This window comes from Agelaius tricolor, unplaced genomic scaffold (genome assembly GCF_023055355.1).
Source record: "Agelaius tricolor isolate 1412-34295 unplaced genomic scaffold, bAgeTri1.0.p SCAF_4, whole genome shotgun sequence".
Lineage (NCBI taxonomy): Eukaryota > Metazoa > Chordata > Aves > Passeriformes > Icteridae > Agelaius > Agelaius tricolor.
In genome coordinates, this window is record NW_027269264.1 from 34,801,671 (window position 1) to 34,821,063 (window position 19,393).

The following is a 19,393-nucleotide window of genomic DNA, read 5'->3' on the forward strand; positions in this document are numbered from 1 at the left end:
ACATATGTTCGTATGTGTATGTGTGTAATGTCCCTGCGGGAGGCTTGAAAACAGACTCTCTGCCTGGGTCATGAGGGGGCTGCACCAGGGATATCATTCTTCTCACCCTTCTTCTCATTCTTCTCTTCACCCTTCTCATGCTTCTCCTCATCCTCCTCCGCTTCCCCCCACCCTAGGTGAACACAGCTCGGTGGTCGCCGGCGCTCCGTAAGACGCTGCCGAAGAGGGGAAGGGGCTTAGCAGATCTGGGGACCCCAGAGGCAGCGCGGGGAGCGGGCGGGGTGACGGGGAGGCGCCGCAGGGGCGGGAGTGGCCGGGGCAGCGCCACCGGCGGGGGGAGGCGCCGGTGCCGGCGGCGCGGGGTGCGCGGCGCAGGGGCGGCGGCCCCGCATCCCGGGCGGGCGGCAGGTGGGAGCGGAGCGGAGCGGCGGTGCAGCGGGGCGGGGTGGCTGGGAAGGGAAGGGATGGGCTGCGCACCCAGCATTCACGTCTCGCATAGCGGTGTGATATACTGCCGGGACTCGGAGGAGTCCAACTCCCCCCACCAGACCACCACGATCTCGCAGGGCACCACCACCCTGCACGGCCTCTTCGTTAAGACAGACGCGGCCGACTCCATCCCCTCCGTCCTCGCCTACCAGAGCCAGCAGCCGCCGCCCTCCGCCGGCCCCCGCCGCAAGGAGCGCAGGGAGTCCGGCGGCGCCTCCGCCCGGTCCAGGACGCCCCACTGCTGCAGCGTCGAGGCGGACACCCAGACCAGCAGCTCCAGTGCCAAGGTAAGAGGTCGCCGCTCCGGAGGGATTTCCGGCGGTCCCGGTGCGGGTCCCCGCCGGCCGCGGCAGAGGGAGGACGGTGTGCGGACCCAGCGCCTCCCCTGCCGGAGGATGCTCGGCGGGCGGGATGCAGCTGGCAGGAGCGGTGCCCTAGTGCCCACTGACTCACCGCAGCTGCGGCGGCCGGGCCGGGCCGGGCTGGCACTGCTGCGGGGGGGCCGCCTCGCCTGGAGCTCGCCGGGGGGAGCAGCAGCCGCCGGGCCCCTCGGGCTCTCTCCGCCTTTCTCCGCCCCGAACCAGAGCCTTGGTGCGGCTCCGGGGCGCCCTGTGCTGGGATCGGCCACGCACACCCAGCGAGCGGGGAAAGGGCTTGTTTTGAGCTCTGTGGCTGATGGCAGAGAGTACTTAGTGCTAGCTTTATTTACTTCATCCCTTTTTCTTCCCGCCGTATCTGTTAAAATGAACTGTTGCTTCTAGGCGTGGGTGTTCGGCTGAGAACCGAACCACTATGATCTGCACACGTACGCTGATGCACCTTGCTGCTGTACGGCTGTGGAGATGCTCCTGGAGGAGCGGGCGGGGGCTGTGTCTGTAGGGTACCTGGAAGACTTGGTCCCCCTCTCAGTGGCTAAGGCAGGCACTGCTGCAACCTGCCTGTCAACGTCTTCACTTAAGTTTAGCACTTGCAAAGAGATCATTGCTCTGGATTTTTTTTCCATGAGGTTTGTTTGGTTTGTTGGGTTGTTTGGGTTTTTTTTAATATCAGAGTAAGTAACTTCCCTGAAAGTCTTTTAGAAATTAAAATTTGTTTTGTTGCCTCCTTCCAAAGTTTATAAATAAAAAACAAAAACAAAAACAAAAACAAAAAAAAAAAACCAAACCAAAAATCAAAACCGGTGTCATGATCTTAGCTGCATCTTAGGTTACTTTTCTGTTTTACTAAGAAAGCAGGATATCATGTCACAAAGTAATCCTAGTATTTTGTTAGAATATCAGTAAGAAATTCCAAAGTTATAAAATGTTCCTTAACTATTTAAAAAATCAGACATATTAGGAAAACTTAAGGAAAACATAAGTGGGAGAAATCACAGAAAAAAACCCCAACACCCCCATGGCCCATTGTCAGTTTGTTAGTTCAAATGCTGAGAAAATTGTAGAATTGTCTGCAGTCATGTTTACTGTTTTACTAACTCAGATGAGGAGCCTGCATCATCAACAACTGGGACAAAATTCAAGCATAGCTGGAGTAAAACAAGTCTTGTATTTCTTGGATTTATAGATTTTTAGTTTTTTTTACTAGTCAGAGTGCAATACTTCAGACAAAACATGATTTCTTTTTTTAATATGATTTCTTTTTTCTCCTGTTAAGAGGAGAACAAAATCAAAACACTTTTACAATTAAGTTGAGAATTGAAAACAAAATAGGGAGAATTGGAAAAAAAAGTTTTTTTAGAGTCATAACTTGGTTCTCAATAGTTGTTTACTATATATTATTACATTACATGCTGTTATAAACAAATATATTTCCCAACTTTCTAGTTATTTAAACTGCATGTATTTCAGATGGTTTGAACTTTCTGATCGGTATTGTAATGTTGTGGGTTCCACAAGGCCCAGTGCTGGATCCTGCCCTTGGGTCACAGCAAGCCCAGGCAGCTCCACAGGCTGGGGCAGAGTGGCTGGGAAGGACCTGGGGGTGCTGGTGACAGCAGCTGAACATGAGCCAGGCTGTGCCCAGGTGGCCAAGAAGGCCAATGGCATCCTGGCCTGGATCAGCAATGGTGTGGCCAGCAGGGCCAGGGCAGGGATTGGCCCCCTGTACTCAGAATAGGTGAGGCCACACCTGGAATCCTGTGTCCAGCTCTGGGCTCTTCACTACAAGGCATTGAGGTGCTAGAGTGAGTCTAGGGAAGGGAAACAGAGCTGTGGAACAGCTGAGGGAGCTGGGTGTGAGAGAGAAGACTGAAGAAAAGAAAGCTCAGGGGGGACCTTCCCACTCTCTACAACTGAAAGGAGTGTGCAGCCAGGTGGGGGTTGGTATCTTCTTCCAGGCAACAAGATACAGGATGAGAGGAAACAGCCTCAAACTGCTCCAGGGAAGGTTCAGGTGGTACATCAGGAAGAATTTCTTCACACAAAGGATTGTCAAGCATTGGGAGTGACTGGCCAGGAAAGTGATAAAGTCATCATCCCTGGAATTGTTCAAGAAATGACTGGATGTGGCACTCTGTGCCGTAGTGATACAGTGGTGATTGGTCAAAGATTGGATTTGAACTTGGATGTCTGTTCACAGAATCACAGCATTAACTAGGTTGGAAAAGACTTTTGAGATCATCAAGCCCAACCTATGACTTAACATCACCTTGTCAACTAGCCCATGGCACTAAGTGCCATATTCAGTCTTTTCCAACCTAAATGATTCTGTGGTTCAGAATTGTGATTATTTTTGATAGCTTCACTTCTTTTTACAAATTATGAGTTTGTTAGGTGTCTGGGGTTTTTGAAGTTATTTAACAATTATTTCAATTATATAGTAGAAATATTTTCATTCTTAAAAGAATTAGGATCTGTAATTTTATTTTTTTTTTAGTTGAGTTAGAGCTGCCATTCTTACTGCCAGTCCTGGCGTAATTTTGTACATCGCACTAAAATATTGGCTACAACAGGGTTGGGTTATTACAGAACTATCATACAGGCAAAATAGTATACTATACTTGACAGATTATAAGTGGAAAAGTGTGGAAACATGTTCCTGCAGTAGTACACGATAACAATATTTATTTCCATAAAAGCTCAAAAGAGAAGAATAATATAATTTATTTTGATATGGAAAGAGTGTCTAGAAATACCACTTGGTTTTAGCTGCTGTAGTGCTTGGTTGCATGCATTAGCAATATTGGATATTCCATACCATACGGCATCACACTTGGGGAAAGAAGGAAGAAGGCACAGGGGACATTTGGAGTGATGGTGTTTGTCCTCCTAAGTAGTCACTGCACATGATGGGCCCTGCTCTCCTGGGGATGGCTTTACACCTGCCTACCCATGGGAAATGATGACTTAATTCCTTGTTTTGCTTTGCTCATGCGTGCACCTTTTACTTTACCTAATAAAGTGTCAAATTCATGTGTTATTTCAATTTCACTCCTCAGATTCCTTCCCCATCCTCTGGGTGATTGAGTGGATGAGCAGCTGCCTGGGGCTTAGTTGCCATCTGGGGTTAAAACACCACAAAATCTCATCTAAGTGAATTAGAAGACAAAACCAATATACTAACTGTTAGCACTATTATATAATAAAATGTATATATATCTGTTCTGTAACTGCTCAAAACACTCAAACTATGTGTCTTGGTTTCAAAAGACACCATGTTGCTTGGTGTGCCTTCATTTTGTGTTCTAAACTGCTCTTTAGTTGTTTACACAATCAAGTATTGCACTTTACATTTGATCCTACTTTTTGTACAATGTTTTAAAACTCATCCACACGATAGTACGAAACTAGCCTTAAAATAAATCAACCTGTAATAATTTCAACCCTATTCAGTTCAAATAAAAAATAAAAGCCAACCAAAGAAAAAATGATCAAATGTCACTTAAAATACATGGCTTATCTAAACCTTACTTTCAAAGTATTTATCTGTATTCATTTGGTGTGAGGTCAGTGTTACAAAAGATAATTTTTTGGTTTTTTCTTTTCTTCTTCTTTCCTTAATGAAAAGTTATCAATTGTTCAGAGCATTGAGAGGTGTTGGTCCCATCCCACTGACACTGTTTATGAGTAACCAGTCAGCAATTTTGGTGGGTAGGTGTGTTTCTTTTGATCTTGAAAGCCTGGTAAACAATTATCTACAGGTTGCCTGACAAAGATCTCAAGTGGACTTGTTACAGGTTGATTTGGGAGAGGACCCACAGTTTCTGGTGCTCAGCCATACACTCTGTTCTTAAAGTACTTGGGCAGAAGCACTCAATTGAAAAAAAACAGCCATTCCCCTTGTACCTTCCTTAACAAAGCAAAACAATGTCATGAAAAGAAAGAGTATTAATATCTCAAATGTTCCATCAGCTTTCTATAAAGATACAAGACATTTAGCTTTCATCACGGAAGCATAACAATGAGCTGGGAAGATACTGACTGTACAATGGCTGCTTGACCCATTGCTCAGTTACTGCTGGTTCTGAAGTGCAGCAGTACCACCTGTTTAGCAAGAAGTAAACAGTCTTTTGGGCACTTCCTTGGGGATTTGCAAATGTAAATCCCTTATATATGTTTACATCTTTTAATTATGGCCAAGTCTTAAGCAGAAGTTGTGAAAAGTTCTGATTTTCTTGATATCTTGAGACTTCAGCATTAACAAAACTTTACAGCAACAGACAAGTTTCAAAGCTCGTGTTGCTAACATATTAGCTAGATGGAAAAAACCCTGCAAACAACTTGCAGACTTCCATTGATTACTTTATCATATTTTTCTTCTTGAAATTACAAGAACAGCAGGTGTAATGATTTGGTTCTTCTTATGCTGTCTTCTTTGTAGAAAAGAAAGACTTATTTATGAGCCTCTCTTGGTCAGTCACAGTAGCAGTAGAATTTGACCATTTTCAGGCTTTTCTGTAGCAAGAAAAGCTCAGAAATAAGCAAAAATACAATGGGACAGTATCTCTTACCAGTGTTGGCTGTGTTAAGTTCCAAGGTGGAAGTGTTGAGACATATGGGACATATCCTTCTCTTCAAAATGTCAAGGACCTAGGTTTTTTTGGTTAGGTGTTTTTTGTTTGTTTGGTTTTGGTTTTGGGGGGTTTTTGTTGTTGTTGTTTGTTTGTTTGTTTGTTTCGGTTTTAGTTTTGCTTGTTTTGTTTTGTCTTGGTTTTATGTGGGGAATAATTCTAAGACTGTAGCTGCCAAATACAAATTGGAGAACATCAAGAAATCCAGCCACTGAGAGAGTTGCATCAAGTTCATAGGTCATGTGTAAATATAGTCATAGGTATTACCTTGATTTCAAATACAATTGTCTTTCAAGCAGTATAAGAAAAGTGAGGGTACTTCTTGCACTTCTGGTTTTGTTTGAGGTGTACTACGGTTTAACTGGCTAGTAGTAAGTTCTGTGGCATGAGGAACACACTAGATGTAGTGTAAACCTAGAAAATAAACCACCCAACTCTGTAACTTAGTGTGATGAAGGTTCATTTCACAACTCAGTAGGACACCTGAGACATAAGGCACCTCTTGAACGTAGCTGAGTACTGCAGAGTTGGCATAAAAAAATTGAGCTGGCCAACAACTGTTGAAATATATTACAATACAGGACCTTGTTATTTTAGGCTAACTGCTCTCTGAGAGGTACTGGCCTGAATAGCTCTTACCCTAAAGAAAATTACTAGTATAGAGGTGTTATTCTGTGACTAAGCCCAGGTATCTTAAATGAATACAGTAAAAGGACTTTTGCTGATCTGTATCTGACCTTTCCATTCCTCCTTCAAATGATGCAGGTGAACTTTGGCAAGCACTGTTGTTATGCTCTTAAGCAATGCTTGACAGAAGAACTGTTACAAAACAGATAAAACCATTTTTTCAGAAAATATTAAACCACCTGGCAAAGAGAAGCCTGATTAATAACTTCACATTGAGTTACACAACATTCTGGACTTCCAAAATTGCTCTGGATGATATGCATTTATATCACTAAATATAAAATGAGCACACGTGTGTGTGCACACACATGTATAAGAAAAGAGAATTGCTGAAGGCTTGTAAGAGAACCATGAACCTCAACAGTTTCATCATTAGAACTCAACAGGTCCAGGACCCCTCTAAGTCCTTCAGTAAACATTTATTTTAAGACTTTGTCTTTCAGTGCCCAAAATACCAAGTGGTGTTAAACTGACCATTAGCAGCATCTGTTTTGCCCTTTTACTGTTTGATGTGCGCAGAATGAGACTGAGGTTTTATCTTCTGAAGAGCTTGGTGTGAATCTTTCAAAATTTTCTCTATTGTCCATGTAACTTTTCTAAAAGTGCCTTTAGTGAACACTGGATGTATCTGTATGGCTGCTAGAAAATAACATGTGAAGTGTTTTATGATGCAGCAGCATTTACCTTTTTTTGGTGTGTCTTGTCAAACCCAGGATTATAGCTTAAGGAAATCAGCAATCACATTTACTCATGTAAAGACCAAAGTACAGAGATAGTGAAGAGCAGCCTGTGTGTTTGAAGTGGTTGAGGGCATGAGCTTACAGCTAACTGCCTCCTGATGATCTCTTGTGTAGTACTGTCTCCCTCTGGCACAGATCAGTAGGTGCATTTCTAGCCCAGAAAGTCACCAGCAGTCACCTTACTGTAAGGCAGCAACACAACATCTGGCTGTCCCCTTGCTTTTTTGAGGGCATCTTTTCTGGGGCAGTCTCACAGACCATAAAGTAGAATGAGCTCATTGTGCAGGAGCTTCCACAGCTCCCCCAAAACACCAGTGCTTTTGGCTTATGAAGCTTGAGTCACCTTTCCCTCTACGTGAGGAAGAAGTTCTGTGCAAAAATACATTGTTAATTCTGAGTTAAGGTGATGTTCTGTACAGTTTTTTGGTGGCAGTGTCTACTCCAGGTAACTTTCTTCACTTGAGAAGACCATTAGTCCATTTGACAGTGAACTTTATTTTTCCCTTTCAGTTCAGCCACTTGTGTTAACCACAGCCCCATCCTTCAGCATCCAATTATTTATAAATGTCTTTCTCACCCTTGTTGTCAGCTGTAAAAGAACAAAATGCATTAGAGACATGATGTTCCTTTGTATTACCTCTGACTCTTTGAATAGCAAGGTACTCTGGAGAATAGTTTTAAAAAATCCATGTATATCTCTACCCTGTAAATCTTTGACTTGGCTATCCAATGCCAAATATTTCATATCTTGGATGTAGAAAGGGTAGAGTGCAGATTTATGCTGAGAAACCCCGCATCTAAATGGTGCTACTTCAGAAACTGTCTCAATATTAAACTCTTAATAACATGAGTTATTCACTTTGAAAATGCATGTCTAATTTTGATGTAGATTTACAATTAATTGACCTTTTATCCTGGATTCAGATTGCATCTGAGGAGGCAGCGTTTGGTCCAAAAGGATGGGAAAACTGGACCAGTGCAGTTGGTTTCATGGCATGGAAAAATAGAGCAGGAATTGCAGAGATCTGGGCCACCTGGATTCCAAGACACAGAATTCACAGACAATACAGCCAGGTGTGAATGTGTGTATAGATATTATTAAACCACATTTAAATAAGAATTCCAAAGGAACAATGGATATTTGAGAGACTCTGCATCAGTAGGGTCAGTAACATCCACTGATGAAATGGACAGAAGAGAGTTTTAAAGCAATATAGGTAGTAAAAATCAAGCTATTCAACATCTGTTTGTAAGCCTAGGAGAAAATGCTCACAGTCAGTTTTCATATAGAGCTGCAGCCTGTCAGATTTAATTACAATTAATTTGTTTATATTTGGAAGAGTGAGGTCTGATTCCTATCTTGTTATATGCATGTTTTCATCAAATAGTGATATAGTTACAGGTGGTATACCTTTTAGTGTTGTAAAAAAAAATCAGTGTAATTGAATGTGGAATTGAACATGAGGTCTCTGGTGTTAGCTTGGGAGCTACTTCCAGCAGTCAATTTTCCCTTTTCTCTTAGGTTAGCCATTTTGCTAGAAGAACAGTGAGAGAGGCTTTCCTCCTCCCCTGCTGCAGATTTAGAAGGCTGTCTGAGGGCACTGTGGACTTGAATGTTGTCAATGATCATTGTTCCCCTGCAGTTATCATGTCCATTATGAAATGCAATTTATCAAACCATTGTGCTAGCCTGAAAATCAAGAAACCTCTTTTAGAAAAGGAGAGAGAAAATTAGGTTTAGCTTTTTGTGTGTGTTCTTTTCCAAAGTTAATCAAATTTCTTCTGAGACCCCGGAATAGGTGTTAATGTGATGACTCAGGTGTTTTCTAGATAGACACCCAAGCTCAAGTCTCTGTTTTGAAAGTCTATAAAAAGGTCCTCCCACGTGAGTACTCTTCTCACTGGACTGTTGGCTGTTGTGGCTTTCTCTTTCTCTCGCTTTTAAGATTGCTTCCCTGAAATCCATGCATCCCAAACAGTCCTGCCTGATGAATCATTACTTCCTCCTTGTCCTAAAGACAAATCTTTCTTAAACAACTGTCTATATTGTGAAAAATCACAAGATTTCAGAAAGGGTGGTTATATTACATTCCAGAATAAATCCATTCACATGTGTTAAATGTTTAGGTCTGTGTTAATGTTCTAAGCAGTGTTGTGGCTCATGGAAGAAGTCAGTAACTGCTGTGTCAAACACCTTTGCCGTGGCCTAAACACCTTTGCCATGGCCTTGTTCAGGCTGCTGCATTTTACCTCAAACTGCAATGTGTAGACTAGGTTAGCAAGACAAAAAAGTTAAGATTTCTTGCATTCTCATGGTCATGGTGTACTGATCTGCAGCTGCTGGACAGCTCTCCTTCCCCTTGGAGCTCTGGATGGCAGCCACAGGGTGCTGGTGGAAACCTGGGAAATCTTTGGCTACTTTTGTCAAAAAGGTCAGCTGGAGTACTATGATGGTGTGGTGGGTGGTTAGAGAAGAGATGGTTGAAGTGAAGATCTGAGATGGACTAAGCAGGTGAGATATCATGGTTCAAGTAGTAAAAAAAAGATCAATCTAGCTAAGCTGGGGTGGTTGTGGATGGGTCCTTTGTTATGGGCTGGAGGAGTTCAGGGCAGAGACATACCAAAGGGAATGGAACTTAAGGGACATGTAGGTAGAGAGGTGTTTTGGGGGGAAATAAAAGTCTTTTCTTGATGGCACTGGATTCTTTGTGCTTTGAGTCTTGAGGAGATGTGATATCTGAATCTAGAGATTTCTGTCCAAATCTTAGAGCTGCACAACAAAAACATATCTTTACCACTCAATGCTGCTGCAACAGGAATTGCCTAGATGATGTTCTGTGTACAAAACTGTACCCACTGCTGCTTAAAGCCACTTGTTAGTCTGTGCTTGTCTCTGTTTTATTAATGAGCCCATCACAGTAGCAGAGGACTCCTTCTGCATCTTATAGTCAAACATTTGAAAGCAAGAAAGAAGTACCTAATATTAGTCTAGACAAACTGAAGATCACTAACCACCTGCTTTCTGAAAGAAGTTTTGACAAAAGAGAGGCAAAGATATTCTCCCCAAAACCAAAATTACAACAACAAAATAACACCAAAGCAAAACAAGTTAACACTAAGAATCATAATTGTTCCAATACGGTGATACTATTGATATAACTGGTTTTAGTATAACTTCTGTGATAACTTTGTTAAATGTCAGCAGGGACTTCTGTATTACCATCCCAATTAGGACAGAATTCACACAATATGTTAGCTCTGTGAGTCTGGTGCATGGGAATCATTTAAACTTAATGGGTTTTGGTTTTTTTTTTCTTTCAAATGTAACTGTATAAATGGTGTCATTTTGTTTGGAGCAACAGTTTCTTTGATACATTCTGGGATTTTTTTGGTTCTGTGTGACAGAGCTTTTACTACTCTAGTCCTTTAGGTGAGATTGAACTGAGCAACAGAACTGGGGTTTTTTTTCTCACACCATTAGTGGGTTAAAAACTATGTGTTTGATAGATTTATTTAAGGCTCACACTCAAGACAAGAGTTGTGCAAGTCTTAAAGACAATATGTTTTAAATGTCATAATTTTAAGTTATATTTTGTGCATCCTGGTGGTAGAGATGTCAGACTTTTTCTTTCAGGTTTATGAAAGTGAAATATAAAATTATTGAGACGAGAAAAACTAGCGGGACTGATGAGTATTACAGTCAACCAGAATGGGTGTCTGATTGCAGATACATAAGAACAGCTGATGCACATACAGATCCCTCTTGGCCCTCTGGCATTGTAGTGGCTTAGGGACTATCCGTACAGTTCAAAGAGTTCAGTAATGAACTGTCTTCAAAGAAGGGAATCTTTTTCATGGGTTCCACTGCATTTATACAAGAGGCTATTTTTAGATGAAGCATTTTTTTGCCCCTTTGGAGCTATAAGACATCTGCGACCTCACCTTAGATTTGAAAAATCTGCTGTGCTGGAAGTAACTCCTTCAAGGCCATCCTTTCATGTTTGCTTTATTGTTATTTTTCATTTAGTTGCAAATATCCACAGACCTGTAGATAGTTTTATACTGAAAAAGGTGCTGTATTTCTGTAGCTCACATGTGAATTCTTGTCAGAGAGTAGTGTTTTCCTACTTGGCTGATGCACATGATTGCCCATCAAAGGATGAACTTTAATCATCTGAATTTTTTGTGTATCATTTCCTACCACTGAAGGAAAGAGAAGCATTTTATTTCAAAATCTAATGAATGAGCTTAAAATACAATGTTTACTGTACAAAACAATGTTTAATGATGCAACATTAAAACTTGGTGCCATTTTGCACTTCCAGCTCCAGCGTAGAAATGTGAAATGCATACATATAGTCCAGCAGTACAAATTCAGAAGTCGCGACTCCATATGTTAGAATGCAAATCTTGCATCTGGAAAGAACACTGACATCAGTGAGATGATGATCTGGCTTTTTTTAGATAGGCAGTGGGCAAAAGGCTATTCAGATTTTCAGAAAATTTCCCCACATTTTATTTTTAATTCAATAGGAATAAATGTCTGGGCTGCAATACATTCTCTTGTGGCTAAAGGGCTAACAGTGATCAAAATAGCTGGCATTATACCTCCTACACAGCCCTTAGCTATTTTAACTGTAGTTGGGCTGTGCTGCTGCTCCAATTGGCTTTTTTATAACTCCCCCTGATAACTGTTCAACATTTCTTGGTAGGTGAGGGAGGTAGTGGCCAGGCATTGGTGCAGCTACAAGATTTGCATCACTTGGAGATGTCAGCAGTGCTTTCTTTCATTGATCTGCTACTCTCCTTGTCACAGGATTTTTGGTTTTCACCTGTTCTTTCAGCACAGGATCACTGAGGAAGTGATCACATAAGAAGAGGATAGTTTGCCTTCTTTGAACAATAGGAGATTTTTTATATGTTTGTGCATATACTTGCTGCATTCTTGTCTGCAGGTTGGGTGTGCCATCTGCTGGCATCTTTCCTCCAGTTTTCATTGACTTTATTCCCAAAATAAATTTTATTTATTTTATTGCCCCTCTCCTTGCCCTTTCGAATGATTGCAGAGGTATTGCCTTTACTGAAAATGGGATCAAAGCAGGATACATTTAAATGTGTGAATTTCTTTGTTCTTTTTGGTCACAGTTCACAGCCTGCTTCTACCAGCTGCCAAGTATCTTCAGTCATTCTTCCTCACTCTGAAGAAGGGTTGTTCTTTGTCTATTCCAAGTATTGACTAAAGTGATTAGTATCTGACAATACAGGTATATCTTCTTTTTTACTATCAATATGCATGCCATGGACAGGAAAAAATCATAGCATAAATGTATGACAGAAAAAAGTACCTTCATGCTGCCTGTCACAGAATTAAGTGTAAAACAGGGAAGAGCCTTCTGTACATCTTCTCTAATCTCCTTTCAAATTTTTCCTGCTTGCCTTCTTAAAAATTCACTCGGCAACTGACTTGTATCTAATGGGAAGTTAGTAAGAATTGGATTTTCTGTTTATTTGAAAATTTTGCTTCAACGAGAGATATATTTCAACCACAAAATTCTGGGAAAAATGTTTCATTTATTCATAAATTAGAACTTACTATAGTCAGTTTGAGATTCTGGTTATACTCTGATAAAAACGTTCACCTGATTCACAGCTTCTTCAAAAGGTTTTATTTCTAATACATTAATATCTTCTATTAGCTGGGAGGATCCAGCTGAAAATTTTCTCCCTGTCTGGTACTGCTAACTTCACTTCATGCTGCAGTGCGGAGGTCCAAAGGCATGTTACCATAGAGATACCCACAGTAGTTTTAAACCAACTTCAGGTTACTAAAGCTTGAGTGCTAATGATAGCTGCAACATCAGCTGCAGAATGCACACTGTCAGGATGGATACACGCTTCAGCAGCTGACTACACCTAACTAACAGCCCAGTGATGTTCCTTTCTGAGGTTGGAAGCATAGGACTGAGACCTTACAGCTCTTGCTGAGACTTAGCCACTCTTGTACTAGGGCACGTCACCAAATGCATAAGCACCTCAGCTCTGCCACTATTATAAGGGTGGTGTGACACTATTATAAGGGTAGGTGGCATTGAGCAGCTAGATCAGATCTAAAAAGGCCCAGTGTCTCCCAAATGGAATTGCAGTGCTTGCTGCTCTTCCTCTTTGCTTGGTAATGGACATGGGGGTATTTTTTTAACTTTTTGTGATGATGTATTTCACACCTTGGGTAGAGGTTGCACTGTTAGATCAATATTCAGGGTGAAAAATAAAATGAGTGATTATTTACTCATCTCACTATCAGCCATAACATCTTGTATGTTTTGGCTGTTTTGGCTCCACTGTTTTGGCTCCACTGTGTGTTTAATACTTGCAGATGTGTTCAGTGAGCACATGCTGAAATGGAAGTTCATTCCCTTTTGAAGAAAGAGATTAAATGGAGCACTAAGGTGAAGAATTTAGCAATCAATCTTTAAATAAATATGGTTTCTTATTTGCTTCTGGTCCCAAATCTGTCAAAAGAAACTAAGCAAGGTAGATGAGTTGGCTGTTGCTGGTTCTGTTGTCATTATGTTTCTTTTCGTGGAGAACCTAGTCATACGAGGCAGCACTTGGATGAAATGCTTTCCTGTTATTGCTGGCAGCAACTGAAGGGTACAGTGTATGACAGTGGGTCATGTATGTTCTGCTGTACATATAAATTCATGAAGACTGCTGTGCTACTTCATACTGTACATATTTCAGTGAGAAGTAAAAATCTCAGGTAGGAACAACTGCAACACTACCTGTCAGGAGCAACATAGAAAATCATTAAACCAAGCCATCTTAAATAAGATGGGCACTCTTGCAGCTGTTTCTTTCTCAGAATCAGTGTTTAGTAGTAAAACATGCTTATAAATATTTTCAAATTAGAGTGTATTTATCCTATTTGTACAGTCACAGCCTCTTCACTAGTCTTCCATGACAATAGAATAATTTGTCGTGGGTACCAGTGAAATTACTGTGTTCATAGTATAATCTAGTTACTTGAACGTGTGTAAAGACTGTGCGAACCTGTGTCTAAACCTTTGTAAATACTGCACTTTTTGGCAAGTGTCTCATGTAACAAAGAAAATTCAAAGTAACCGGTATGCATGAGAAATGCAGGAATAGTTCTTATTTGCTGTAAGCATCTTCATTTTCCCAATGTGGTAACATGATCAATAATGACAAAATTATTGTATTTTATTATATGCAGAAGTAGGGTAATCTCTTTCATGATCTGATATAGGAAAAGGTTGTAATATCAGTGTCCCAGGCTCTGAGATGGCCCAATGCCTTTCATGCCGTGGCTTTTGCCTCCCCAGAGAACACTGAGGAGACAGTTTCTGCTTTGGGATGAGGATTCCTGCAACACCACAGAGGTTGTCTCAGTGTGACCAAGTGGGAGCAAACTCCCTTGGCTGGAAGGGTAGTTTCAAGGCACAGATGAAGATCCCACTCCCCAAAAAGATGGGAACTGTGCCTAGCCTTGCCTTTAGCTTGCCTTTGTAGACTTCCAAATATATATTTCTTAGCTTACTCCTAGTAAGTGTTTTGAGGCAATCATATTTTGAATGTGGTAAAAGTGACTGAATAATTTAAAAAAATCTCTGCATACATCATGATTGAAATTAAAATGCAAGATTAGAGAATGACTTTTCTTTTAATTTTCATTTTTAATGGCATAGTATATTTTTGGGGTGTTTTTTCAATGAAGTGAAATATTAAAAAGCCAGTTAATACAAAGGCATTTCATTTAAACTTTTATGGGACAAACTGTATCTGCAAATGTATGTGTGTCTCTGCTAGAAGCTGCAAGGGGAATTGAAACACAAGAAACTTTGATAACATGAAATATTAAGGATAGGCCAGCACTTCAGACTTTTATGGGGAAATGGCATTTTCTCAGCATTTTGTTTGTATTCGGTACCTCTTTTCATAAAAATTGATGCTGAAATGGGTGTGCAGTGCATGCTTCTATAAACTCTCCATAGTTCTCATGATTTGCAAAATTACTTCTCACCTTCTTTCTCATCTTTCTGCTAACTTTTGTGGGGGCTCTTTTCCTGAGACCTCCTCTTGTCCTCTGGAGTACACAAGGCAAATCCCCATCTCAGAACAGATCTCTCGGCATGGTAAGTACACCATGCTGACTGTAAAATTGCCTTTAAGTCTATCAGAGCTGTTGTCTCTGACCTACTGCAGATTCATACCTACTGCAGTGGTGTGTCAAGGCCACTTGTTTTTTGGAGTACACAAGGCAAATTCCCATTTCAGAACAGATCTCTCTGCATGGTGAGTCCACCATGCTGACTGTAAAATTGCCTTTAGGACTATCAGAGCTGTTGTCTCAGACCTACTGTGGATTCAGGGTATGTTGATTCACACCACCTCTGAAAATACAGCTATATCTACCTAGAGGACTTAAAAATGTCTTTGCTTATTTTTAATGGCAGTTTTCTGAATAATCTGTGTCTGTTACATGGCGGTCTCCATGAAAAACATAATGACTGCAAATTACAGAACATGTCAGGCTGTGCTGTGCTTCTCAGCTATATATAAAAAAGGAGATAGTGTTCTATGGCGCACATAGCATGAGTTCCCAGCAACAGTACAAAAATAAGTAAAAGAGCTTTTTTTGGGAGGATTAATAAGTAAAAAATTACTCCTGTGTGTTTTGGAAATGTCTAAGGCCTTCAGTAGGGAATGGGTGTGGGAGGTGTCACATGTGCTTATGCTGGTCTGGTACAACTTATCCTGTGTTGACCATTCTCAGAGATATGATGTTAGTTTGGTGGCTTGATATGACCCTCTGCAACTGTTATGTCTTTACAATCCTGATCTTCATTGAAGCCTGACCTAGCAAAATATTTAGGGGCACAAGTAGAACCATCCAGCTCGACTGGGAAAACCAGAGCACTCATTTGACTTAACTTTTTCTCAGGGTCATTGCACCCAGAAGTCTAAATAGCCCTGGGGTGGTTATGACACATGTCTGGCAGCAAAATTTGGAGCAGTTGGTTAGGTCCATGCCATTGAGGGGTAAAATGGGATTTCTCCAAGAACTGCAAATGTGAAAATTCATTGTTTTAGTAATTTTATATGGATCTGAAGACTTGAGGTCTAAATTCTGTAAGGGATGATAATGATATATTCGCAATACCATAACTGAAAAGGTATTTGGTGCTCTTTTGTTAGTCAGTGTGAGGATCCAATCTGCATTATCAAATTCATCACAGGGTTTCTACAGGTGGGACTAGTGAGCAAGTGAGAGTGTTCTGTGTGTGCCCAGAAATGAACGTTTTATGTTCTTTGACTGTAACAATTGCAGACATTTTATTACAGAGGAGAAGGTCTCCCAGCCCAAAGTCTCTTATTTGCTTTTGGGAAAGCATTTGATCTTTAACAGCAACTTGCTATGTGAAGTAAAATGTAATTTCTGGACGCTTGGGTCAGAGAGCTGGCCCTTGCAATTGTTGGAAGCCACCTTTTGTATCTTTTTCAGTTTCATCAAAGCCTTGAAAAAGTTTATTTCTGGTCTCTGATTTACTGATGCGAGTCCTAAGTTGTCATGTCTCATGTCTGCATTTTCTATTGTACTCAGCTAAGAAACTTCTAACAGATAGCAACATAGCTCTTTGTATTGTTTGAATTTCACCTAATTTCTATGACTCTTGCAGTTAAGGCTCTCTGCTACCCTACCTATCTTGCAGTTGGTTTTTTTCTCCATTTTTTTTAATAGCTTTGCCTGTGGCATTCCAACAAACCCTTTTCAGCAGTCTTGAACAGGACTAGTTTATTATATTTCTTTCTCTTGAGAATGTATGATTTTATATGGTTTTTAATATATATTTTTATAAATATTTAAATATGGTTTTATCTGCATTCATTTTAGAGTGACCCCATATGTTTTATAAAATTATATTCTATTGCATCTTTTGTTCAATATATCTCAATATTTTTGTTCTACCATAGAACTCTGTTGCAGAGTGACACAGAGTAGTACAAGTGGCCTGAGTGCCCAGACCTCTTTAGCTGATCTCTTGGCATCTCCTTTCCCTCAGTTTATGACAATCAAATATTTCTTAACTTCTTTGAAAACTAGGTGGGACCCAGTAAGAAACTTACAGAAGTTACTGTTTCCTGTCTTGTGACATGCACTTGTAATAAGTACAATATTAACAGGGAATACAAGTTATTTCCCTACAGAGTGCCTCCAAAGATAGCTGTAAAATCAAGAGATATATGAGAGAGATATAAAACTGAAAACTCAGCAATAACTTTTTCTGTTGTAATCTCATGGACTGTAGTGTAACAGTGTGAATAATTTACACATAAGCCGTTATTCATTGGAGTTGTCCATGATACAGGGTCTAATCCACTGAAGTGAAGACATCATGCCTTATAAAATCTGTGATGGTGCAAATGTTTGTCTGTGAATTGAAACTAAAATATTTTATGGCTTTCAGGGGCTGGATTTTTTAATACAGGTGGTTGGAAAGTGTCAGGATTTTAATGTCCATGTGATCTCTTGAAGAGGAGATTGATACTCTTCCACAGTTCATGGCAGGTGTATGGCTCCTGTTGCTTAGTAAGGGCTTAATTCAGTGAAGTCCTGAACGTTTGGACTATGCTGCCTTTAACTGTACAAGAAGCCCTTCTTGTCTCCAGAAATCTTGCTCATAAAATAGAATTAAACAATTGCTGAGCTGGGTTCAACTTCCGCAGTATAAGGTGCATTGAAACTCGGCAATTGCAACTCTTCTTTGGGGAGAGAAAATTTGGCAGTTAACATTGCACACAGCAGACAGAACTTCTGCTTTTGATTCGTAAGGGTGGAAGTTCATGCTGTGGACGTGCAGAAGCCATGGGAGAAAATTGATTGGCAAGACATTTGCAAGAGGGTCGTGCTTCCCTGTGTGTACAATTTTTTTTAATCTTCCCAGTAATGTGTTGGTAGTAAGTTGCATAATTACATCCTCATAATGGACAATCCTAATGGTGGAGAAAAATGACTATATTGTGTTCAAAGAGATGTCAGTACCTAAAAACTGGAGTAGCAGTAAGAGGTCTCTGTAGAGCATTTGCATGAGTTTTGTAATGCTGGTTCTGAACCATGGCACTTAATTTAATGGCGCTTCTCTTTGGTAAGACTGGAACAAAATGTCCAAAAAAAATGCTTTTCCGGAAAACTTTTAATTTCACCCGCACACGCTGTGTAAGTAGTGGTAAGTAATACCAAAATTATTATTGCTTATTGTGTAAGTAATAATTTGCACTGGTTCAGCAGACCAGGTGAAGGTCTATTGTATGCCTTCTTTCCGTGCTTTTGCAGAGCTTATTTGGATTGCAGCTATATGCAAAAGTTAAATCCTAAAATCAGATGCTTGTCCTACCTGCCTTTATATTAATAGAATAATAGCAGTCACATTTTCATGACTGCATTCAAGTTTGTAAGACTGGGTAACTAAGTTTCATCAGAGTATTTCTTGTTTCTGTGAGGTATGAATTCTTCAGGTGCGTCTAACACCTGCTTCTCTGTTCCTCTGAGTCAGAACTTCCCTTTTCTCTACCACTTCATGTATGTCACTTATACCTACCTTGTATAAATACTCCTCCTACTCTTTCTCACTCTTCATCTCTGTTTGGGTAGCCAAACATCTCTGTTTGGGTAATCAGCCCATGTGCCCTATTAGAAAAGTCTTTTGCCTTTGAGAATTGTAAAATAGGTGAGACAACCTTTGTAAACACTTTAGTCTTGAACGACAAAACACAAAGGGTGGAAATGCTGGGTTTGGGTGACCCAGTCTATTGTGGCTTAGTTTGATGACTCACAAGTGGGCAAGGCACTGTGCATATCACAGAGTGTGATATCTGGATATCAGTCTTGGAGTATTTGAGACATGACTGCTGCTGTCTGGATTTGCTGCAGTGGCTTTGTCAAAACTAGAATAGAAACTTGAACTGAATTAAATGTGATCATGAATTATTCAGTCAGCGTAAGAGCCTTGGAGCTGTTTATTTTGATGAGAATTTGGCTTTGATTTTCATTATCTGCACAATTTTTAGTGTGAGACATGGCACAGACTTTCATGTTGATAATTTGTAGTTTCACAATAACAGACAGTGCTAAGCTGGAGGCTTTGTTACAGGAGACAGCATCACTCATGATACTTGAGATGGTAGGGTCTGCTCTGAGAATAATTCTATTTGTGGATTTCTAACTAAAGGGTCAATGGCAAAATAGTTAATTTTGACATATATTTAAATGCTGGTTTTGGATTTTAAAGTCAATGTTAGACTGTAATGGGGAAAGTGTCCATAGATGTCTGTTATCCTATAAACTTGGGAAGGTTTAATTTTTATTGGTGTTTGTACTGTGAATTTGCAATTTGGAGTGTTGTTGGGTTTTGTATTTTTGTGGAGGTTTGGGGATATTTTCAATAGAGTT

The 19,393-nt window shown here is 40.5% G+C and overlaps 1 protein-coding gene across 3 annotated transcripts in view; it reads left to right on the plus strand.

Annotated features, from left to right (window-relative positions):
* Nucleotides 1–343: 343 nt before the first annotated feature.
* The window catches only part of PDE8B (phosphodiesterase 8B), a 71,126-nt gene continuing 52,076 nt past the window's right edge, over nt 344–19,393 (plus strand). Inside the window, exon 1 of one of the 3 annotated variants that reach the window (XM_071425243.1) lies at nt 344–776. In XM_071425243.1, the coding sequence (XP_071281344.1) occupies nt 465–776 (312 nt within the window). In that variant the 5' untranslated portion in view covers nt 344–464. The remainder of the gene's footprint in view (nt 777–19,393) is intronic. The other 2 variants (XM_071425242.1, XM_071425244.1) reach the window with 2 other exon arrangements.